This window comes from Amphiprion ocellaris, chromosome 6 (genome assembly GCF_022539595.1).
Source record: "Amphiprion ocellaris isolate individual 3 ecotype Okinawa chromosome 6, ASM2253959v1, whole genome shotgun sequence".
Lineage (NCBI taxonomy): Eukaryota > Metazoa > Chordata > Actinopteri > Pomacentridae > Amphiprion > Amphiprion ocellaris.
The window spans coordinates 3,716,490-3,742,596 of NC_072771.1; the positions used below are offsets into that span (position 1 = coordinate 3,716,490).

Sequence of the window (26,107 nt, forward strand, 5' to 3'; positions counted from 1 at the left end):
GGAAAAAAAAACATAGCAACAATAAAGAGACATAAAACAGCCACAAAGAGACACAAAACAACCATGAAAAGCCATAAATAAACCATAATGAGACACGAAGCTATCACAATAAGACAGAAAATTACCACAAAAAGTCACAAATCATCAACAAAAAATCAAACAAACAAAGGAGATAAAAAACAACCACAAAAGACAGAAAAAAAAATACAAGAGACACAAAAGTCAAAAATCTGCCAGAAAAATTCAGAAAAAAAGACAGAAAACAATCATAGACACAAAACAACTACAAAAAGACAAGAAATGGCCACAAAACACCAGAAAATAACCACAAATAGACACAAAACAACTACAAAAAGACGGAAAACAGCCACAAAACGCCACAAAGAGACACAAAAGTCAAATATCAGTCATAAAAATTCACAAAACAACCACAGAAGACAGAAAACAGCCACAAATAGACACAAAAGTCAAAAATCAGCCAGGAAAATTAACAAAACAACCATAAAAAGACAGAAAACAGCCACAGAGACACAAAACAAGTCACAAATCAACACAAAACTACCACAATAAGACAGAAAATGATTACAAAAGTCACAAATCATCAACAGAAATTCAAAGAACAACCACAAAGAGACAAAAAACAACCACAAAAGACAGAAAACAACCTCAAAGAGATGCAAAACAAAAAAGAGACATAAGACAGCCACAAAGAGATACAAAACAAGCGTGAAAAGTCACAAATCAACCATAATGAGACACAAAATGACCACACTAAGACAGAAAATGACCAAAAAAGTCACAAATCATCAACAAAAATTCAAAAAACAAAAACTGAGACACAAAACAACAAAAAGACAAAAAAAAAAAAAAACAGTCCACAAAGAACACAAATCATAAGTTACCAAACAATCACAGAGATGCAAAACATCCATAAAAAGACAGAAAATGACCACAAAAGACAAAAACAAAGCCATACAAAGTCATAGATTTACCACAGTGACATAAAAAGTTATACACAACCACAGAGACACACAAAAAGACAGAAAACAACCACTAAAATACAAAAAAATCCACAAAATGACAGAAAACAACCACAAAAGACAAAAAACCCCACAAAAGACAAAAAACAACCACAACACAGAAAGTCACAAATCAACCAAGAAGACACAACTCAACCAAGAAAAGACACAAATTCACCATAAAACGTCACAAAACATTCACCAACAGATGCAAAACAACAACAAAAAGACAGAAAATGACCACAAAGTGACACAAAAAAGGCGAAAACGACCACAAAACACAAAACATCCACATAAAGTCACAAATCTACTACAAAAATGAAACTCCATAATTTTTTTTCCATTGACGCATTTAAAAATGTTCTTGTAATCTCTAAAGATGAGATTATAAACTTGTAAATGTGCTTGAAACGGGCTCTTTAAACCACTTCAGTAGATTGTGTTTAATTTTTCCTGTCAGTTTGTGAATGTTGCGCTTGTAGCCGAGACTCTGGACTGACGCCGAGTGTTTATCCGCCAGGTCTGCTGCAGTTCAGCCACGAGAAAGGCGAGAAGGGAGGCAGCCTGTCGTTCAAGTTCAACCTGGTCGATCCGGAGGGCAACAAGCTGATCGATCAGTCCTTCTTCATCAGCGTGCTTGGTGGGTTTCCTGCATCCGCCGCTAAAAACAGCTCCAGTGTTCTTTCATTTGGCGGAGTAGAAGAAGGCCATTACTGCAGATTTATCCTGCGTGCTTGCTGATGTGTACACCGGACGCAGCCGGAATACCAATTATGGAGAGTTTTATCTGTAGAAGCCTTTATAAAGACTATATAGACTTTATAAATAATGCAAATATGCAATAATAATAGTAGCTTCGGCAGCTTGTTAGCCTCTACTTTTACATATATATTCCAGGCATGTATAAATTAAACTGCACCTGAATCTTTGTCACATAAAACAATCCTGCATTTTGGTTCTTTTATAGATTTATTAAAGCTCTTCTGGAAATATAGCAAAAGCTGTTGGGTCAAAAATATACATACAGCAATGCTAATGTTTGGTTAAATGCCTTTCATCTTAATTTGCTGCTTTTTGAAGCCGTCTACAAGCCTCTGGTTGACCCTCCTGTTAGCCTCCTCCAGCTAAATTTGTTGCAACAGACTTGTTTGTTCAGGTTATTGATGGGTTTAAGTCAGAGCATTTCATGGATACCTGTCTAAAACCTCCATTCTAGCCTGATTGAACCATTTCTTTACCACGTCTGATGAGTGTTGAGGCTCATTGTCTTGTTGAAACATCCAACTGTGTCAAAGATCCAATCACCTGGCTGAGGATTTTAGATTTTCCTGAAGAAAGTGGAGGTAACACTCCTTCTTCATAATCTTCAGTGTTTACTTTTCATCCACAGAACATGATACTGCCACCACCGTGCCTGATGGTAGGTTTGCTATTCTTGGGGTTAAAGGCCTCACCTTCTAAAAAATAACAGAAGAACCAGAATTCTTCACAGAATCTGTACAGTTTAGCTACATCTGTTGGCTTTTTGACACTGATTTGTGTCTGAACAACCGCCCACTGGTTCAAGCATAGTGGTGGCAGTGTTATCCCACAGACAATGATACTGCCACCGTCATGCCTGATGGTAGGTTGGGGTTAAAGTACCTTCTAAAAAGTAACATGCACTCCAGAAGAAGCACAATTTGAACATAATCTGTACAGTTTAGCTAAATCTGTTGGCTTTCTGACACCGATTTAATCATAGTCCACAGGTTCAAGCATGGTGGTGGCAATATTGTGCCACAGACCATGATACTACCATCACCATGCCTGATGGTAGGTTTGGTGTTCTTAGGGTTAAAGGCCTCGCCTTCTAAAAAGTAACAGAAGAACCAGAATTCTTGACAGAATCTGTACAATTTAGCTAAATTCATTGGCTTTATGACAATGATTTGTGTCTTAATCAAGCATGGTGGTGGCAGTATATGCCACAGCGCAAAATACTGCCACCATCATGCCTGATGGTACATTTGGTGTTCATGGGGTTAAAGGCATAGCCTTCTAAAAAGTACATTTTTGACATAATCTGTACAGTTTAGCTAAATCTGTTGGCTTCCTGACACTGATTTGTGTCTTAATCACAGTCCACAGGTCCAAGCATGGTGGTGGCAGCATTATCCCACAGACCATGGTACTGCCATCACCATGCTTGATGGTAGGTTTGATGTTCTTGGATTTGAAGGCCTCATCTTCTCTCCTCCAAACACATTGCTGTTTAGTTTTTTGTTCCATCTGACCTCAGAACTTTCCTCCAGAAGGTCTTTCCTTTTTCCATGTGATCAGCACCAAACTTGGGTGGAGCTTTAAGGTTCTGCTTCTCGAGGAAGAACAGTTTTTTGATGATTCTTGATCATCCTGACCAATCGTCTCTCAGCAGCAGGTGATAGTTTCATGGCAGTAACACAACTAGATCATGAACTTTATACTGACAAACAGATGATTTTGGACCTGAAGCTTCTTTGAAATGGCTCCATTGACTTTCCTGAATTGTTCAAGTCATTGATTTGCTTTTTCAGATTTTTGTTGAGCTCGTCAGACTTTCCCACTGTAGTGTTTCAGTCAGAGTGGATCAAATGAGTCTTTTTTTAAATTGGCTTGGAGGAGTCACCAGCTGTAGTCAATCATAACCACTCCCAAGAAGTTAAGAGACCATGAAACTAAGAATACTTGATTACCACACCTTTCTATATCACCAAAATTGATAACTGAAGTTGCTGTATGTATATTTTTGACCGAACAGATTTTACCATATTTATAAAAGACCTTTAAAAAAATCTATTCAAGAACCAAGAGTTGTAGGAGTCATTGGGAACTCTAGACTACCATAATCTACAGGGTCTTTACAAATGTACAGAAACTTTTGTGCACAGCTGTATATAGGGAGCCTACATCATTTAATATCATAGCTTTAATCACAGATAATCAAAAGTCTGTCTGTAAATAACCACTTTTTCCTAAATGTGTTCATATTTTGAGGTTCCTTTGTTATATTTTCCTGTCAGCTCTGCTCTCTGAAAACACTCCAAACTTAATTTTTCTGCTCTTCTTTTCTGGGGAAGCAGCCAAACAGTGGTTCAGCAGTTCGAATGCAGAATCTGAAGGATCGTCCGTCCCTCATGGTTCAGCAGCATCCGGATTCTCTCATATCTTTCTTTTTTAATCTTGTTCTGTATTATTCCCATTCTTTTTTCTATCTCAGATGTGACTCCAGTGAAGCTGTATCTTCTTTCCTCCGATGACTTCTCTGCCCTTCACTCAGTCACTAAATCCAAACTTACATCGCTCTTTCACACCTCCTGATATTCGCTCTTCTGCAGTCGGCCAACTTAATCTTTTCTAGTTTTTTCACTTGTAGTCATGTCATTCCTTATCTCCTCCCTCCGAATCAGTCTTTCTGCTCTACAGCTACTTTTTCCTTTTTTACCAGGATGAGAAATTGACTCCTGTCAGGCAAATTGTTTTTACAAACTCTGCCACAAAGGACAAAGTTTTTATTACTACATCTTCGCCTCTTTTCCTTCACAGAGGACCGTCTTCCTCCGTCCGTGGTGGTGAACAAAGGCCTGGTTCTGGATGAGAACACCACGAAGAAGCTGACGACGCTGCAGCTGTCAGCCAGCGACCAGGACAGTGAGCCGGGAGACCTCATCTACCGGATCACCAAGCAGACCAGTTTAGGACACCTGGAGCATGCCGCCAATCCAGGTAGGAGGGGAGGGAGAGAGGTTTTTACAACAACAAACCTGTGTTTCAGGTGTTTGGAATCGAAATTCATAATAATATCAAGTTTGTGATACATGTAAAGGAAATGTACTGCAGCTCCACCAACAACTACACAACTTAACGCCTTAAAATTTAACTTATTTGAGAGTGCTGCTGTTAGTTGTCGATTTGAAAACACAAACATTTCAAAGATCTAACCTTAACGGCAACAATCCGTCATGAAAACTAAGCTGTTAGAGGGTAAATGCAGCATTACAAGGTAAATGTAGCGTTAGAAGGTAAATGTAGTGTTAGAAGGTAAATGTAGTATTAGAGGGTAAATGTATTGTTAGAAGGTAAATGTAGTATTAGAGGGTAAATGTAGTGTTAGAGGGTAAATGCAGCGTTACAAGGTAAATGTAGCGATAGAAGGTAAATGTAGCGATAGAAGGTAAATGGAGCAATAGAAGGTAAATGTAGTGATAGAAGGTAAATGTAGTATTAGAGGGTAAATGTAGTGTTAGAGGGCAAATGTAGTGTTAGAAGGTAAATGTAGTATTAGAGGGTAAATGTAGTGTTAGAGGGTAAATGTAGTGTTAGAAGGTAAATGTAGTGTTAGAAGGTAAATGTAGTATTAGAGGGTGAATGTAGTGTTAGAGGGTAAATGTAGTGTTGGAGGGTAAATGTAGTGTTAGACTTTAGGATGTACTGTGACTCCACAAGCTCCAAAAGACAAAGAAGACCTGTTTGCTCAACATGATGTCATTAAATGTATTATAGATCAGCTGTAGTACCTGGTTGTTCCACCAAGTGAAGTCTGGTACTGTCTAATACTGTAGAGAGTTGAGACATTTTATCTAGTAAAGGGACACCATGACAAAGACTTCTGTGGTGCTTAATGACCTCCGATCAGAGCTACTGTGTTCATGACAAATTGGAGTCGACCAGGACAGAGTTCCAATATCACAGTGGCTCCTTTTGACAAAAATACACCATGACTCTACGCTTAGCTCCTCAACCTATTTTTAAGGTAGGGATGTCGTAATCATTTTTTATTTATTTTTTGGCTCCATATCCGATCCAAGTCATTTTATATTTGGTATCTCCAAATTCCTAACACCATTTTCCGAGGTAATGCACATTTCAAGTGTTGTGGATCAACTGTAGTACCTGGTTGTTCCACCACTTAGCATTGTTGGGGTTTAGCTAGTAAAGGGTCATCATGACAAAGACTTCTGTGATTCTTAATGACCTCCGACTGGAACTCATCAGTTTAAAACAAACTGGAATCAACTTAGACAGTATTATTACATTACAGTGGCTTATGTAACTTGTCAAATCATGCGTTTATTGTCTAAAAGAGCAAATTCAGCACAGAACAAATGTTCACTGTGTTCAATTTGTGTCACCAGATTAAGAAAATTAATCCTGCCACATATTGCCTTGTCCTTTTATAACTCCTGTGTGACAGCAGATGTAAGAGTTTTTGGGTGGTGCTGATACTGCTCAGTTGAAAAACGCCTTAATCAGCTCCAGTGCCGATCTTTGAGATATTAATAAGCCTCATCATAAAGTGGTTTCAGGTCAACAAAGCACAGCTGGCGAACATCTCGTCCTCAGTTTGTTATTACAGAAACTACTGGAGCTTAACGCTGCCATTAGTCAACAAAGACATTTGGCTGCAGCATCCGTGGTGCGATGGAGCATCAAGAAATCCATGAAGTTTTAACAGCTCAGTCTGTTCAGGTTGTACAAGGAGTTTTACTTTCCTGTTTTACCCTCTGAATCACTGAGGATTTACTACACAACATGTCATTACTATCCAATAACTGCAGGAACCAGACGAGTAGAGAACCAAAGGTCAACAGAGACTCCCCTCATTGACTACTATCTGTTGTAAGACCTAAAATACAGGATACTGACTCAGAAACACAGTTTTAAGGGTTTTATTGTATTGATCTGAGCATTAACATTGATCCAATGGGAAGAAGCTGTTCATTAATCTTTATCAATCTTTAATGCTACATAGGTAGTATGAACCTTGTTGTAAAGCTCCAGTTGGACACTGTTTGAAATGTAGTGTTAGAGGGTGAATGTAGTCTTACAGGGTAAATATAGTGTTAGAGGGTAAATGTAGTCTTACAGGGTAAATGTAGTTTTGCAGGGTAAATGTAGTTTTAGAGGGTATATGTAGTGTTATAAGGTAAATGTAGTGTTAGAGGGTAAATGTATTCTTCAAGGGTAAATGTAACATTAGAGGGTAAATGTAGTTTTGAAGGATAAATGGAGTGTTAGAGGGTCAATGTAGTGTTAGAAGGTAAATGTAGGGTTAGAAGGTAAATGTCGTCTCAGAGGTTAAATGTAGTGTCAGAGGGTAAATGTAGTCTTAGAGGGTCTTAGAGGGTAAATGTAGTGTTAGAGGGTGTTAGAGGGTAAATGTAGTCTTAGAGGGTAAATGTAGTCTTAGAGGGTAAATGTAGTGTTAGAGGGCATTAGAGGGTAAATGTAGGGTTAGAGGGTAAATGTAGTGTTAGAAGGTAAATGTAGTCTTAGAGGGTCTTAGATGGTAAATGTAGGGTTAGAGGGTAAATGTAGTGTTAGAAGGTAAATGTAGTATTTGAGGGTAAATGTAGTCTTCAAGGGTAAATACAGCATTAGATGGTAAATGTAGTGTTAGAGGGTAAATGTAGTCTTAGAGGGTGTTAGGGGGTAAATGTAGTGTTAGAAGGTAAATGTAGTGTTAGAGGGTAGATGTATACTGTAGCTAGATGGATAGACTGATGTTGCAGCGGCAGTTTACATGTCACAAAACACACATAACTTACATTAAACTGACATAATAGAGGTAAGAACTTTAAAAATATGTGCAAATGTACATAAAAATGACTGTACTACATAAAAACACTAAAAGACAAGACTTGGACTGAGATAAGATAGAACTTTCACAGTGCAAATTAAGATTGATTGAAGGTTCAAGGAGTTAAAGAAACCCCCAACATATCTAGTATTAGTAGAAGATGTTTATTAATACAGCCACACTGACTCTCAAGTCAGTTTTTGTTGTGAGTTACAAACCTTGTGTTACAAACCTTGTAACACAAATACAAATCTGAAATTTAACTTCTTTATCACAGAAAACAGAGACTGACTGACTGACTGACCTTCAGAGTTTTTCTCCAGCATACCACCTGATCTCAATCCAGTATTCACTTTAGAAGCTGTTCTTGAGGGTTTTTTGTTGAATTTATTAAAGTTCTACTCAGTGATTATAGTGATAATGTCCTCTTAGTCCATGGCCTTCAGACACTTGTTCAAACTGTCCAATCCAACATGCTGAAGGACGTCATACCAGAGAAGCAGTACATATACTTTTGTGTTTTGTACCTTCAATAAAATCAGTCCGTTATGAGAAATGCTTCAGAGCTCTTATAAAACAACTCTGCAGGATGTGGCGAATGCAAATGTGCAGAAATGTAAGAAACAGGTTGAGTTGTAAGGAGAAGGTTAGTATTTTATTCACTCTTTATATTCTCAAGATAAATGTTAAGAGTATTCTTAAGAAAATGTGTGTCATATAGAGGATTCTTTATATATATATATATATATATATATATATATATATATATATATATATATATATATATATAAATAAAAAATATTGCAATATTGTTCTGAACTGTAATATTTGATTTATTCAGGTAAATGTCTGTAACATATAATATTATGGGTAATATACTATACTGTAGAATCCAAACCTTAACTAATATTGTTATTAATGTTATTGTTCAGTAAATTTGTATTTTCAGCATTTTTTTAAACTTGTTGTGTAAATTTCTATAATATATAATATTGCAGGTTCTTAACTACAATGTTTAAATATAATATTGTGCATAGTATGCTATATTGTAGGGGCTTAACATTAACTATAATGTTAAAACTTATTAGATAAATTTGAATTTTAAAAGATATTTTAGAGTCTCGACCCTAATATTTAAGGATAAATTAGTAGAATATGTAATATTTCAGGTTCTAATCTGTAATATTTGAATTATTCGGGTGAATTAGGCAATACTATAGGGTCTTAAGCTTGATTTAAAATCATTCAAGTAAATTTATATAAAATATTGCAGGTTCTGTAACCATAGTATTTAAATTAGTAAAATAAATTTGTATGATATATCTTATTTCATGGTCTTGACCTTCATATTTAACAATATATTTCTACTGTTGACCTTGTTCTCTTCTGGAAATCTCTTTATCTGCTGTACTAAATGTTGTGTATAAATAGGTGTGACTTCAGTCTGGCAGCTGTTTATGTGAGGCAGATGTCATGTTGGTGAGTTTAACAGAATTAGTCACAGATTCATTCACCGTATATCCATATAATGCACATGAAGGTGTGTTCTGTGTGTGATAATTAACTCAGAGTGTATAATTATCCTGCTCCAGTTTCTCCATCGTTTACCTGCAGCTGCCACACAAACACTGTTTTCCTGCAGGTTTCTGAATAACTGCAGCCTTAATTAAATGCGCTTTTATGCAATAAAATTTTAAAAATCGGCAAAAATCTAAGATGTGAGATCAGTTTGGAAGACACGGAGAAGCTGATGCTTCTTTCAAACCACAAAGAGGTGATTATTAGCCTGAGGATGGGAGCCTCGGCTGAACTGAGGCCCCACATCGCCGGCTGCATGTTAATTAGCTGCATGTTAACAGTGATTCCTCGAGCGTCGCTTCACCTCGGAGGCTCCGGGTAATTACTGCCGGCCATTCAGCCGAGCTGTCAGTGCATGCTAACGCGCTCAGCTAGCAGCCCGGAGCCCCGGTGGGAAGAAGCCTTTTCAGAGCTGCAGAAATGTCAAGGCGGCAGCCCAGAGAGATGAGTGGCCACTTTCAGAGCCTTCAGAAAGCCTTATTATCTGACTGAGGCCGTGACACGATTCTCCAGCAGAGTGTTTGTCAAAAGCCGCCTGTCTTAGAAATCAATGACGACTCCTTCACCTTAAAACTTTCTTCTAGAGACTAGTTGTGGAGCTCAAACTTTCAGAAAAGTACTAAAATAAAGTCCAGAGAGGTGATTTATGTGCAGAGAATTAGATTCAGAAACCGCAGCCTCATTCACCAATGCAGTAATGTGACATCACTTTCATGTTTTAAGATGAGATAAAATGAGATTTGAAGACATGAGATCAAATAAATTTAGAAAAGATAACATGAGATGAGATAAGATGAGCAAAGATGAGATGGAAAAACAATGAAATGAGATAAGATGAGATGAAATGACAAAAGATAAGATTAGATTAAGCGACATAAGATAAGGTCATATTAGATAGAGATTAGATGACATAAGATAGGATTAGATTACACAAGAAGACATGACATGAGATAAAATGAGATTAGATTAAATAAAATAAGATGAGATCAGATAACATGAGAGAAGATGATAAAAGGTGACAAGATTACATGAGATGAACAGAGACAAGATGAAATTAGGTGAGAAAAGATGTGATGAGATAAGATAAGAGCAGATGAGATTACATTAAATGAGTTAAGATGAGATGATATACAATAAAATGAGATTAGATGAAATGAAAAAAGATGACATGGGATGAGATGAAATGACAAAAGATGAGACAAGGTAAGCAAAAAAAAGATGAGAAAAATGCAGTGAGATACAATAAGATGAGAAAAGATGTGATGAAATAAGATAAGATTAATAAAATGAGATGAGATGAAATGAAATGGCATAAGATGAAATTTGAAAAGATGAGATGAGAAAAGATGAGTTGAGATGAGAGGAAATGATAACCTAAAAAGACATGACAAAATACAGATGATAATGAGATGAGATATAATAAGATGAGAGTTGAAGGGTAAATGACAAAAGATGAGATTAGAAAAGATTTGATGAGACGTAGAATATATAAAATTAGATATGATGAAAAAATGAAATTAATGACATTAAATAAGATTAGACATCTTAAAATAAGACAAGATGACCAAAGATGACATGAGGTGAGATGAAATGACAAAAGATGAGATAAGCTAAAAAGTTATGACAAAAAGTGCAATGAGATGAGATACGAAGAGAGGTGAAGATGAAACAACACAATAGATGAGATGAGAAAAGATGTGTGATGAGATATAGATCTATATAGTTATAGAATGAGATAAGATGAAATAAAATGAGATAGGATTAGATTAATGACATAAAATAAGAATGACAAAGCATGACACAGTATTACGTAAGATGACACGCGATAAGATGAGATGAGATTAGGTGAAACAAGAAAAAACTTAATCCCGAAGGAAATTCTTGTGTCAGATATTGCTCAGAAAAAAAACAAGAAGACAGAACATAAGAAAAGCAGCGCCTAAAAAGTGGTAGAAACATAATATATGAGACTGATAAAATACTGAAATAAAATAAGTGAGATAGAATAAAGTGAGAATAGAACAGGGAAAGGTAATGATGAAAATTATACTGAGGTAGTAAGTATTAGTATTAGACATGAAAAATGAGATGGAAATGAGATATTACACGACACATGAAATGAGATTCTACACGATACGTGTTTCAAATAATAATATTATTTAGATGTGATGTTTTAGCTGTCATGCCTGCAGAAAGAGGAGGATTTATACAGTTTGATGTTAGAATACAGATCAGGTCAGAGGCAACTGGACCAATCTTCTACGCTTCTAAGCTAACAGTTTCTCCAGTAAGCCGCTTTCTTAACCCTCGTGTCGTCCTGCGGGTCAAAATTGACCCTTTTTAAAGTTTAAAAATGCGGAGAAAAAAAATTTCACAGTGAAACTTCTGATGTCCACATTTTCAACATTTTTGGGAAATCTTTGAACATTTTTTGCAGGAAAAAAAGAAATTTTAAAAATGTTTCTTAAGAACATTCACAAAAAAATTATGTAAATGTTCTTAAAGAAAATATTAGAAGTTTTACTGATATATATGGAATCACTTTAGATATTTTTAGGATTTTTTGTAAGATTTGTACTCATTTTTTGAAAAATATTTACAAGAATTTTCTTGCAAAATTTAGGGAATTTTAAAAAAATGAAACTTATAAGGGAAACTTTTAAGGAATTATTGGAATTTTCTTCCTGAAGGTTTTGCAAATTTTCAGAAATTTGAGGAATTTTTTTTACTGAATTTTTGGATTTTTTCAGACAAGGAAACAATATTTTTGGTGCCCATAAATGAAGACAAGAGGAGGGTTAAATTTCAGGCAAACAACAAACCTGATTTCTCTAATCAGAGGAGCTGAGGGATTAAAGGGAAGATTTCTACCAGAGAATCTTGATTATTTTAATTAATTTTTTCCACCATGTGTGCAGATAGCTGTGTTTCTAATCTGCCTGTGATTTGGACACAGAATCTAACTGCACCCTCTAAACCCCAAAACCTGCTGGCAGTTTTGACGGTTATGCAGTGTTTTAAAAAAACGGCAAAATTACACCATTTATCAGATTTAGATATTATAAAAAAAAGAAAAAATCATGAAGTTTTCAACTTTCAAACACTGTTTCAACTATTCATGTGTGATATAAAGTGTTATCGGGAAAATTAACCACATTTGAGCTTAAAATCGTGATATTTCATCAATATCTGTTTATTCTACGTTTTGTTTCAAAATTCATCAAAAATAAATCTTTTGTTTTAACTGGATTCTGTAAAAATCCCCCAAATTTTTGCATTTCTGTGTAAAGGAAAAGCCATAAATAACTCAGTTCAAATCAACAGTCATGTCACAACAACTCTGAGATTACTCGGCTGAACTGCAGGCAGTGCTCACATCAAACAGAGAGAAGACAAATATGAAAACATATTAAAAATGTAAATAGTAAAATATCTATAATATGTAGAGATGCCATTTATTTCTGGTGTTGGAAAAACCTGTAGACACTTAGAAAAAATGTTTTAGATGTTAATTCAGGGATTTTAAAATTTTTATTTAAATTGACTTATTCTATTCTAACTGTGTCGTCCTGCACATATGTCATTTCTGAGTTCTCTCTACTTCTAGTCCTGGTTGTTCTGTTTCCATAGAGGTGCAGGACTTCATATTGCAGTAAAAAATTAACCCACAGTGAGTAAAAATGTGTCAGGAGCAAAAACCACCCATATACTGTTCAGAGTTCAGAGGTTTAAACCAACAAAGTTGCATTTAAAAGTCTGAAAAATCATCATCTGCTATAAATTTGCTCGTTCATCGTGTAGAAAAGCTTCTGTCAGGGCGAACACAACATGCAGTTAAAATAAGTGAGCCACAAATCCAAAATAAAGAAGAAATCAAACTAAACTTTTCAGACCACTGCCCTTAATTACATCCTGTAAACGCAGTAATCCTCCAGTGAGTTCAAACCGATCCATCAGTCTCTCAGAAAACCAGTCAAGAGGAAATAAAAAGGAAAACATATTAAAAAGTTGTTGCCGAGTCGATCCTTCACAGCTCCAACTTTTCCTGTTGCGTCAGATTTAAGCTTCACAGCTTCACAATTTAAATCATCTGTAAAAGAAAATAAGTTGTTGATTTGTGGCAGTTTTGTCTCCACAAACCATGAATATTTAACTATTTCCATGTTTCCAGCCTCTCCAGTCTTTTTCTCTCTACTCTGTTCATCATCAGTAGAAAGATGTTTCACCATGCTGAATGTATCTCCAACAACTTGCTCCTCTGTTCACTGTTTCTGAGCCATGCTGCACTTTACACTCGGTCTAATTGGGTCTAATTGTCCCAGTTAACTCAAAAAATTGTCCAAAAAGACGCAAAACGTGTCTAAAATAACTTAAAGAAGCTTAAAACTTGTCCAAAGTAATATAAATCATCCAAAATGACTCAAAACCTCTCTATATCTACTTAAAAATTGTCCAGAATAACTTAAAACAACTGATATTTTATTAAAAAGGACAATTTTGAATCATTATTTGGGTCATTTTGGAGAATTTTTAGTCCAGCCTCTCCAGATTTTTTCTCTCTACTCTGCTCAAATTGTCCAAAATTACTTGAAACTGGTTACAAATAATTTCTTCATTGATTATGGGCAATTTGAGTAATTATAAGCAAGTTTTTCATCACTTTGGACCATATTTAGTCCAGCAGAGTCTCTGCTCATCATCAGTAGAAAGATGTTTCTCCATGCTGAATGTATCTCCAACAACTTGCTCCTCTGTTCTCTGTTTCTGAGCCATGCTGCATTTATTGTATTTTTTCCTGTGGTCTCCATTTCCTGTCTTGTCATTTTGTCTTATTTTTTTCCATCCATTTTTTGTAATTTTTTTTTTTTTTTTATCTTTGTGACAGTTTTTTATTCCTGTCTTCACTTTGTGACTCCGCTAAACATCTAAAAACATCGGACTTCTATTTCTGCTGCCTTATTACTAACAGGGAGATGATTGCAAATAAATATAGTTTTCATTTCTGATATTTAATTCTCCGTCATTTCATTTCATGCAAATTACTGTGTGGCTCAAACCGCAGCAGTTTATTATTACAGGCCTGTCAGGGAGCTTTAATAAAATGAGAATGGAGTCGGCCGCTGACGTTGATTTGAAGGTAATAACTCGTCGGAATATTCTGACGCCGTCCAACTTATTTCCCAAAGCAGGCGAGACGGTGAGAAATAATTTCCCAGAGCAGGAGAGGACTTTCCCCCAGAATGTTTTATATTTATTTATGCAGATAAAAACAAACTCCCGGAGAAGCAGTGGGTCAGATGTTATTCTAGGAGGACTATCAGTCATTCGACACGTCACCCAAGAGAAATGGAGGCTGAGCGGCATCAATCTTCTTCATGTCAATGTCTGACACAGAAACAAAACCACGTTTCTGTCACTTATTCCTCCGTTTATATAGAATTAGAGCAGAGGCCATAATATTCTAATGAAAATCCTGCCTTTCTGAACCCAAAAACGCTGTTTCTTTGCTCTAATTTGCCCATTTTTATTCACTGTTGGCTCATTTTTCACTGCAGTGTAAAGTTCTGCAGCTCTACGGAAAAAAACAACCATGAAGAACTCAGAAATAACTTCTGTGCAGAATAACACAGTTAGAATTGAATAAATCATAAAAAAAGACAAAGAAAAAGTTGAATTTCTTTGGTTATTTATTTTCTAAAAATTGGAAAATCCTGGAATCAACATGTACAACAGTTTGTAGAGGTTGGAAACATGGAAATAGTGATAAATACAATATAATAGTATATCTATAGTATGGGGACACAAAACAACACAAACAAAACTAAAAATGAGACGCAAACCAACACAGGAGAGACAAAGTGAAGACAAAAAGAAAAAACTGTCCCAAAGACTCATAAAATGACAAAAACGGGACAGAAAACGACAAAAATAATACACAAAATAACAAAAACAAGACGCGAAACAACACAAAACGAGGCACAAAATAGACAAAAATAAGACAAAATGACAAACAAGACACAAAACAGAAATGACAAGGGAGACTGAGAGTAAAATCAAAGCTACTGGATGAATAAAATAAATGCATCATGGCTCAGAAACAGTGAACAGAGGAGCAGGTTGTTGGAGATACATTCAGCATGGAGAAACATCTTTCTACTGATGATGAGCAGAGTAGAGAGGAAAAGTTTGTAGAGGCTGGAAACATGGAAATAATTAAATATCCATAATATGTGGAGACAAAATGACCAGAAAGAGACACAAAATGATGAAAATAAAACACAAAACAAGACAGAAAACAACAAAAAAAATAGGCAAAAGTCGACCCAAATGAGACCCAAAATGGCAAAAAACGAGGCAAATTGCCAGAAATAAGACAAGAAACAACAACAAAAAAAACACAGAAGACTAAAATCAAAGCTACTGGATGAATAAAATAAATGCAGCATGGCTCAGAAACAGTGAACAGAGGAGCAAGTTGTTGGAGATACATTCAGCATGGAGAAACATCTTTGTACAGATGATGAGCAGAGACTCTAAACTGGACTAAATATGGTCCAAAGTGCCAAAAAAACTTGTCCCTAATTACTCAAATTGCCCATAATCACTTCACAACTGTCATTTGAAGACTGTTTTTTGAGTTATTTTGGAAAAGTTTCCAATAATATCCCCAAAAAATACCCCAAAGACTTCTTGTGTTTTTTTTAATCGACAAAATGACACCATTTATAAGAGCAAGGATCTGTAAAAACAGGAATAAAATGCCACATTCTCACCTTTCTGAAGGTCTTTCAAAAGAAAACAGCAATTTAACTGTAAAAAAAAAACAACTACATTTATCTGCAATCATCACTCTGTTTGGAATAAAGCAGCAGAAACAGAACTCTGATGTCTGTTTTTAGGTTTTTATTATGTTTGATTGTTGAATCTGATTGCTGCTGAGTTTAATCTGGAGTAAAGAGGAGCCGGAGCCTCGTTAGGAACTCCAGGTTGTTTGTTCATTAAAATGATTAAAGGACGAAGGAGGGTGGTGTTAGTGGGGCTCATGAAACCAAAAACTAAACTTAGGAGGTTTTATTTGGTCTCTGCAGGAACCAGGATCGGTTCTTTCACTCAGGCCGACCTGGCGTCTCGCAGCATCCAGTACGTCCACACCAGCGAAGAAGAAAAACACGCCGACCAGTTCTCCTTCACCGTATCCGACGGCAACAACGAGGTGAGTCTGGAGCTGTTTCATCAACCTGGTGATGAGTTCAGGGACGCTGGGGGACGATAGCTGATTGTTTATTTTAATTCAGGACTGATTACAGAGTTGCCATCTGGCCCCACACTCATAGGAATCATGGATTTGACCAGTTTGTTGGTTTAATCTGGCTGTAAAATACACAAACAAGTGACAAAAACAGTGAAACACCATGTTAGAGATGTTAAAGATTTATTTTAATTGTGTGTTCTTTGTGGGTTTTTTTGCATATTTGACAAAACTTCTGCTGCACTATAACAAATTTTCCTGTAAAATCTGTATAATTGAGGACAGCGCTCTACAGTAGAATATAAAGTTTGCTTTTTAAAAGGTTTATCTGTATCTAACTCTCATATATACAGAAATGGTGATAATTTCTGTGATTTTAGTTAATCACAAAATGCTAGAAAACAGGCTCATAAGGCCTCAAAGTTTAAAAACTGTAAAAAGAGAAATAAAATATCATCCTTTCACACCACAAATGTGACCATAAAATTACACCGTTTTACTGTATTTCAATTAGCAAAAAAAATGAAAAATAAATAATAAATAAAATAAAATAAAATTAATGTCTAGATATTATTTGAAAAGAAAAAGATTTTTGTGATTTGTTAAATTGTAAATAATAACCAGTAAAATTACAGAAAAAACATATTATTTTACACGTTATGCAAACAATTAATAAATAAAAATCATATATATATATATATATATATATATATATATGTAAAATAAATATGTATGTATACATGTATATTATAATTTTCTTTATATATAAATAAAAATCACATTTATTAATTAATTCATTGACCATAAAATTGCACTACTTTTACTGAATTTCAGTCAGAAAAATATCATTATTGACTGATTTTTGCTGTTTTTTGGTAGAAAAATTAGAAAAACAGTTTTTACAGATTTTCCATGTTTTGTTAATTTGCAGAGAATTTATATTAAAATCACAGAAAAAAAAGTATTGCATCTTTTCACATCATAAATGTGACCATAAAATTACACAATTTTACTGTATTTTAGTCATCAAAAAAATAATAATGATAATAAAAATAAAATAAAATCATTTTCTGGATATTATTTGAAAAAAAAAAGATTCCCATGTTTAGTTAAATTGTAGATAACTAGTAAAACTACAGGAAATACATATTATTTTACACATTATGTCAAAACAATACAAAGAAACCCTTTTAATTATAGGTTTAATTATATATAAATACAAATCATCTATTCATTCTTTTACTCTGTTTGACTGTAAAATCATACCTTTGTTTTTTCTGTTGTTGTTTTATTCAAAAAAATACTCAGATTTTACAGATATTTGCTGGTATTTTTGCAGTTTTCCTCTGTCTTTTCTGGCACCATTGTTCTCTGATTTCTACATATTTTTTTTACAGCGTAGGATGACACAAACTTCCCGTTACATAATCATAAATTAGGGACGAGACGATTGAACAGCAGCAGCATGAATGAGTTTCAAGCTCGAGCGCTTTTCCACAATAAGGAAGCCACTTGGCAACACGTGCAGCTTCCAGCTCCAATAATGACGTTAGAATGAAGCTCGCTTCGTTAAATAAGTCATTAAAAGTTTCCCCAGTTACTCCTGTTTAATAAATGTATGAATCTAAATATCTAACTGAGTTTCTCTGCGTCTCTAATCCGGACTAACAGGACTCCAGTAGACGGTCCAGTAGCTTTTATTAACTCTCTGAGGTGCGTTCACTGTCCTGCTTTTAAAAACGCTGCATATTTATAATGGAGTGTTTTGCATTAAGAGTTTCTGTGTTTTAAGTGGAAGAAGAATATATTGTTTGGGTTTAAACGTCTCCATTAGTTGGATTTTGAACAGAAGTTCGTTTACTATTTTACCTTTGCAGTTAATGCACCCAGCAGCCTCTTAATCAGGTAGAACAGGAAATCTACTGTTATCCAGCACATAAATTTTCCACTTTTACCAAGAAGATTCAGCATTTGCGGTTTTTATTGAGGTCATAGAGCTCGTCTAGTAAATTCATTAATCAGAAATACAGCTGACCTTTATCTATATGTTTGTTTATTTATTTACTTAGTAATTTACATATTTACTTACTTATTTAATTAATTTTTACTTACTCATTTCCTTATTTACTTACTTATTTACTTACTTATTTACTGAGTTATGTACTTATTTATTTACTTACATATTTACTTACTTACATATTTACTTATTTATATATTTGATTATTAATTTACATATTTGCATATTTATTTACTTATTTGTTTACTAATTTACTTATTTACTAACTAAAAGTACAGCTCACTTTATTCTTTTTTGATAGATATTAAATACTTATTGTTATTTATGTTAAATGTCTGTAAAAATGTTGGAATTTATTCAGATACATGGTGAAATGAGAGATTTTTCTTTTATTTTTTTTACAAAAAATGTCCATCCCTTTTGTAAAATAACGATTCCATGTGTGAAAGTCGGACTGCTGAAGCTTTATTTTACCTTTAGACAAACTTTTGAATGCATTTTAAGCACTGAATAATTCACATTAAAAGCATTTCAGGAAAGTTCCATTTAAAAAACCTGGATCTGGTGTTTGCGTTGTTCTCCAGGTGGCCCAGACGTTCTACATCACCATCAAGCCAGTGGACGACTCGCTGCCTCTCCTCCAGGTTCCTGGGATGAGGGTCCAGGAGGGCGTCAGGAAAACCATCACCGAGTTCGAGCTCAAAGCCACAGATGCCGACACAGAGGCAGGACACAAATCACACACAAAATCTTTATTTTCATTTATTTTATTACCAGTTTAGCGAAGATCGGGACCTTCTAGTGATTGTGTAAGAAGAATCTCCTCCCTACAGACTCATTTTCTCTGATGACAACTATGAAAAAGACGGTTTAATCCTGTCAATCTGTTCTCTTCGTCAGTTTTTGGTGGATCTGTGTTCTCGTAACCCAACTTTAACCAATCTTTATTTAAAATCCTACTCTGAGTGATTGACTTAACCCCTAAAAACTCATCTCTGTGTTTCAGAGTTACAAATTTAGACCTTTTTTTTCCCATTGAAATTAACATTTTCCGCCTTAAAATGTCTTGAATTTGCCTCTACACTGTTGCAGCTCACCCACAATTCAAGCTGTAATATCGGAGTAATTCAACAATAAACATTCAAACTAGAAACCAACTTTGAAGAAGAAGACTGATAAAGAAAGTTATTTCTTTAGGTTTGTTATATATGAAACTCTGGAAGTCTGGATCTACTGTTTTTGAGTCCTTATTTAGCTCATGATGACTAAAAACACCATATGGACACATCAACAAGGCATATAAACATAAATATCATTGGAGAGCGTCTTTAAACTCTCGCTTCCATCGAGGTAGATGCCTGATTTCCAATCCAGACGAGCAGAAACACCAATAAATAGACGATTTGGGTATGCAAATGAAAGAAAAGGTGGTTAAAATTAGCATAAAGTCAAATTATGGAGTAAAATAACAAAACCATTAAGAGTAGGGTAATTAGTTTTAAAACAAGGTGAATTAGCTAAAAAAAAAAAAACAACAGCTGGAGGTAAAATAAATGAAATTAGTCCAGGCTGCAGGTGCAAAATGAAAAATTGAACTCATTAGACTACGGGAAGCTGTTCCAGTCAGAGCTGCAGTTATTAATCTATTAGATATCAACTAGTAAATAATCACCAACTGTTCTGGTAATTGATTAATCAGTTTGAGTTTTTTTAAAGAAAAATAACGTCAAATTACTCATATTCCAGCTTCTTGAACATTTCCTTGTTTCCTTGCTCCTATATGACAGTAAACTGAATATATTCGGGTCGTGGACGGAACAAGACATTTAATCGACATTTTTCATCATTTTCTGACATCTTAAAGACCAGATAACTAACTGATAAATCAAGAAATTAATCCGCAGATTGTTTAGAGATGATTATAAAGATCATTTTATTCATGTGGCATCTTTTAAAAACAGACAAGGCAAAGAAAAAGAAAAGAAAAAAACTCGAACAACAGAATCCAAACATGATGAAGGATTTTCAAAATAAATAAGTACAACAAAACCAGATAAAATAATAGAATGTCACAAGTAAGAAAGGAAAGAACAAATGGAATGAAAGAAAAAATAGTCAATAAAACCATGAACACAAGGGTAAAATTGAAAATAACAGTAGTAGTAAATAAGTAAATCAAGTATATAAATAAAAATAATCAATCCATCAGTCAATAAATCAATCAGTAAATAAAGGGTAAAGCCATAAACACAAGGTTAAAATTGAAAATAGCAGCAGTAGTAATAGGTAATAAAATAAATAAATAAATACAGGGTAAAACAATAAACACAAGGGTAAAATTGATAATAACAGTAGTAGTGAGAGTAAATAAATAAAATAAGTACATTATATAAATAAACATACATACATACGCAAATACATAAATAAATAAAGCCATAAACAGAAGGGTAAAATTGATAGTGACAGTAGTAATAATAATAAATAAATAAAATAAGTACATACATAAATAGATGGATAAATAAATAAAGGGTAAAACCATGAACACAAGGGTAAAATTAATAATAATAGCATGTAAGTACAATAGGTACATGGATGGATGGATGGATGGATGGATGGATGGATGGATGGATGATGGATGGATGGATGGATAGACAGATAGATAGATAGATAGATAGATAGATAGATAGATAGATAGATAGATAGATAGATAGATAGATAGATAGATAGATAGAAAAAATATGAACATAAATAGAGGGTAAAAGAATAAAATGACCAGTGACTAGAGATATTACAAATTTTATAGGAAGGTTTTTGATTTGTGAAAGTATTTACATGCTAACAGTATTAGCAGCAGCTGGACTGGAAGTGCAGGATTCCAATGTTAAAGTAAAATAATCATGATTTTTTTGTTGTTCTCAAGCAACAAAACCAGCCTTTCTAAAGGTTTCCCGTCCTAACATCTGTCCGTTGTCCTCCTGCAGGCCGAGTCCATCGTCTTCTCGGTGGTCCAGCCTCCTCGCCACGGTGCCATCGAGCGAACCATCAACGGGCAGCACTACCGGCAGACCAGCAGCTTCACCATGGATGACATCTACCAGAACCGCATCAGCTACAACCACGACGGCTCCAACTCTCTGAAGGACCGCTTCACCTTCACCGTAGCCGACGGCACCAACCTGCTCTTCATGGTGGAAGACGGCGGCAAAGAGGCGAGTGGACGGACCTGGAGTTGTGTGTGTCTGGCATTTTTATTACCGACAGATGATTGAAAAAGCAGAGTTAGTGTTCGACTGTGTGTTCTGACCTTTGTGGGACAGCTGGTGTGAATCAGCAGTTTGTGGATGAACTCTCGGACTTCTGTTCAGTTACAGACCTACAGAGTGACCTTCTTCTGAAGTGTAGACAGTCTCAGAAAGTCTAAACATTAAAGAAAGTAAGAGCATTTTAGAAAGTCAGGACATTCTTGGAAAGATAAGACTTTCTTTGAACGGTAGGACATTTTTCGAGAGTTAAGACATTTTTCGAAAGTTAGAACATTCGTAGACAGAACATTCTTAGAAAATTAAGACATCTTTAGAATGTTAAGACATTCTTGGAGAGTTATGATAGTTTCTTAGAAAGGTAGGACATTGTTAAGAAAGTAGGACATTCGTAGAAAGTTAAGACATTCTTAAAAAGTTAGAACATTCTTGGAAAAGTAGGTGGTTTTTTGGAAAGGTTGGATATTCTCGGAAAGGTACGACATTTGTAGAAAGGTAGGATGTTCTTAGAAAGGTAGGACATTTTAAGAAAGATAGGACATTTTTAGAGAAGTAGGACATTCTTAAATTTTAGGGCATTCTTATAAAGGTAGAACATTCTTTGAAAAGTAGAACATTCTTGGAAAATGTAAACATTTATTACATTACATTTAAAATAAGCAAATTTTGAAAAGGTTGGATGTTGTTGGAAAGTTAGGACATTCTTGGAAAAGTAGGACATTCTTGGGAAAGGTAGGATATTCTTACAAAGGTATGACATTCTTGGGGAAGATAGGACATTCTTAGAAAGTTAGGACATTGTTAGAGATGTAGGACATTCTTCAAAAGTTAGGACATTCTTGGAACAGTAGGAGTTTTTTTGGAAAGGTAGAATATTCTTGGAAAGAGAAGACATTCTTAGAAAGTTAGGACATTCTTAGAAAGTTAGGAATTCTTGGAAAGGTAGGACATTCTTACAACAGTAGGACATTCTTAGAAAGGTAGGACATTCTTAGAAAGTTAGGAATTCTTGGAAAGGTAGGACATTCTTACAACCGTAGGACATTCTTAGAAAGTTAGGAATTCTTGGAAAGGTAGAACATTTTTGGAAAGGTAGGACATTCTTAGAATGTTAGGACATTTTGAGAAAAGTGGGACATTCTTGGAATGTGTAAAGATTTATGGAAAGTGAAAAAAAATTGAAAAGATATGAGGTTTTTGGAAAATTAGGACATTTTTAGAAAGGTAGGGCATTCTTGGAAAGTTAGGACATTCTTGGAAAGTTAGGACATTCTTAGAAAGGTAGGACATTCTTGGGATAGTAGGACATCCTTAGAAAGGTAGAACATTCTTAGAAAGTTAGGACATTCTTGGAAAGGTAGGAAATTCTTGGAAAGTTACAATAACTTCTTAGAAAGGACATTTTCGGAAAGTTAGGACATTTTCAGAAAGTTAGGACATTCTTAGAACGGTAGGACAATCCTGGAAAGTGTAAACATTTATGGAAAACACAAATTTTGAAAAGGTAGGAGGTGTTTGGAAAGGTAGGACATTCTTAGAAAGTTAGAACATAAGATTTGTTTTCTATAAAATTTTTCCTCTTTAACTAAAATAACCAGCAATTGGCAGGAATCAGCAGAAATTATTGCTTTTTTGAATGTATTAAACTTTGATTTACATTTATTTTTATTGGCTAAAAAGAAAATGTCGAGACCTCTTGGAACTACTATTGCCGTTAAAGATTTCTTTAAAGGCGTTCCCCAGGGAACCTCACTGGGTCATCTATTAGTTACATTATAACAAATTCAAACAGTCCCACAATGCTAGTTATGAAAATATAAGCAGCTTTATTGGTAAACACAAAACAAGAACTACACCCTAAATTGATCCTTTTTGTCTTCCTGTTGTTGTATCCATAAGATTCGATTGCAACATTAACTCAGACTGCACCAAAACATCAAACATTAGCTGTTATTGGACGTTTATCTCCATTACTGTTAATTTTTCCCATTGTGCACTCTGATTTTTAAAGCCATCATGGATTTTGAAGCTCCTGTGGTATGCACCCAGCTTTAGCTTCACCCTTCAGTGGTTTGTTTGCAAGGCTGCACCGGTGATCATTCACCTGGAACGCATTATATGAAGGTCCTCACAGGTATAGAGCCATAAAGGTGTGTGTGTGTGTTGTTAATGTCAGCTTTATGGCGGTCGTTATGGACGAGCCTCGGGGCGAATTGACTCCTCCGCTTGTCAATTTAGCCTCTTCGCTGCCCTCCACCGCCTGTCACTGCTAATAGTCAGCATGATTAAAGCCGATGTCAGTGTTCAGGTGTTGATTCCCACAATCGCACACTCTTCTTCCCGTGTTTATTATCCCTCCGTCACCTGAGGACGATCGGCTGAACTCGTCCTGCAGCCTGGAAGACGTTTCTTGACATTAAGGCTGCAGGCTTTGGTTCCCAGCGGAGCTGCCCTGATATTAAATAATGTATGAGCTCCTGTAAAGCATGCAGACCGACGCATCCTTCAAATGTCAGAACTGGCCTTAACGGCAGCAGAGTGAGAACAAGATGCTCTTTCAGAAGCTGGTGATATTACAGCAACTAATCTTATTCAGGAGAGGAATCAATAAAGTAATAACCCGAAGCACTTGTTCTTGCTGCTATGAAATTCTGCATGAACAAAAGTCTACATACACCTTTAAAGACTATATGTATCTATAATGGCATCATTGGAACACAAAAACAATCATGCACTTTGGTTATATTACAGATTTATTAAAGATCTTCTGGAAATATGACAAAATCTGTTGGGCCAAAAATATACATACTGCAGTGCTAATATATGGTTAAATATCTTTTGACCATTTTTACCTCAGCTAGCTGCTTTTTGAAGCCATCTACAAGCCTCAGGTTGTATTGTTGGCCCTCCTCTTAGCTGCCTCCAGATAAATTTGTTGCTAACTTTTGTTAATTGAAATGAGTTCAAGTGGCGACTATACATTAAAATCTCACATCTAGAGCATAGTTTGTCCCCCACTGTTGAGTGGAAACCATTCTGTTCCCCCAAAATTGAGATAGAAGAAATGCTAAATGTTTCATCCTTTCTATTTATTTTAGATGTTTTTCGATTTGTTAAGTTAATTATTAGGTAATTATGGTAATAATGCATGTTTTTATGAATATAAGTCTTTGATTGCACAAAAAAACACAACATTTTCATGTTTTAATTGTGTTATGAGACCAAAGGTAAAATATTTAGCAATAAAAATCAACATGGGTCCCTAAATGTTTGAAAGACAACTGCACTTTGTCTAAGATGCTGTTAACATAGGTGCAACTTGGGTCATAAATGGATTTAGGTAGAAATTTTTGGGGCATATATGTCAAAACTTGGACCAATTAAACCAAAAACTATCTGTCTAGACATAATGAGAAGTAAATGAGAGATTGTGTATATTTTCCAAACTCCAATGTCTTTTGACCATTTTCACCTTAACTAGCTGCTTTTTGAAGCCGTCTACAAGCTTCTGGTTGTATCTTTGACCCTCTTCTTAGCCTCCTCCAGATAAATTTGTTGCAACAGTCTTGTTTCTTCAGGTTCTTGATGGGTTCAAGTCAGAATATTTCATGGATACCTGTCTAAAACCTTAATTCTAGCCTGATTGAACCATTTCTTTGTGTTTGGGATCATTGTCTTGTTGAAACACCCAACTGTGATCCAAGATCCAACCTTCTGCTGATGATTCTATGTTTTTATTAAGAAAGCGGTGGTAATCCTCCTCCTTCGTTATCTTCAGTGTTTACTTTTCATCCCCAGAGCATGATACCACCACCACCATACCTGTAGGCAACTTGAATGATCAGTTTTGGTGATGTAGAAAGATGTGTTGATCAGATTTTCTTAGTTTCATGGCCTCTTAACTTCTCATGATGATTACGGTTGACTACAGCTGCTGACTCCTCTCAGCCAATTTAAATAGAACCCATTAGATCCACTCATTAGACACAAACACTGCAGTTGGAAAGTCTAAGGAACTCAGTAAAGATCTGAAAAAGCAAATCAATGACTTGAACAAGTCAGAAAGTCACTTGGAGCCATTTCAAAGAAGCTCCATATCCTAAAATCATCTGTTTGTAAGTATAAAGTTCATGATCCAGTTGTGTTACTGCCATGAAAATATAACCTGCTGCTGTGAGACAGTTGGTCAGGATGACCAAGAGTCAATCAAGAATCAACAGAAAGCAGGTTTGCAATGCAACAATGATAATATTTGGTTAGACGTCCTTTAATGTCCATTTTCACCTCAGTTAAGTTCTTCTGGTTTCCATCAAGGAATTTCTGGTTTATCTTTGACTCCTTTTGACAGAATTGGTGCAGTTCACCTAATGTCAGAACCTTTTATGG

At 35.2% G+C, this 26,107-nt stretch overlaps 1 protein-coding gene across 1 annotated transcript in view; it reads left to right on the forward strand.

Moving 5' to 3' along the window:
• fras1 (Fraser extracellular matrix complex subunit 1) overlaps positions 1-26,107 on the forward strand; it is a 263,784-nt gene that overhangs the window by 204,403 nt on the left and 33,274 nt on the right. Inside the window, exons 43-47 of the mRNA XM_055011340.1 lie at positions 1,540-1,659; positions 4,584-4,763; positions 16,284-16,408; positions 19,046-19,186; positions 21,443-21,670. Coding sequence (XP_054867315.1) covers positions 1,540-1,659; positions 4,584-4,763; positions 16,284-16,408; positions 19,046-19,186; positions 21,443-21,670 — 794 coding nt within the window. The remainder of the gene's footprint in view (positions 1-1,539; positions 1,660-4,583; positions 4,764-16,283; positions 16,409-19,045; positions 19,187-21,442; positions 21,671-26,107) is intronic.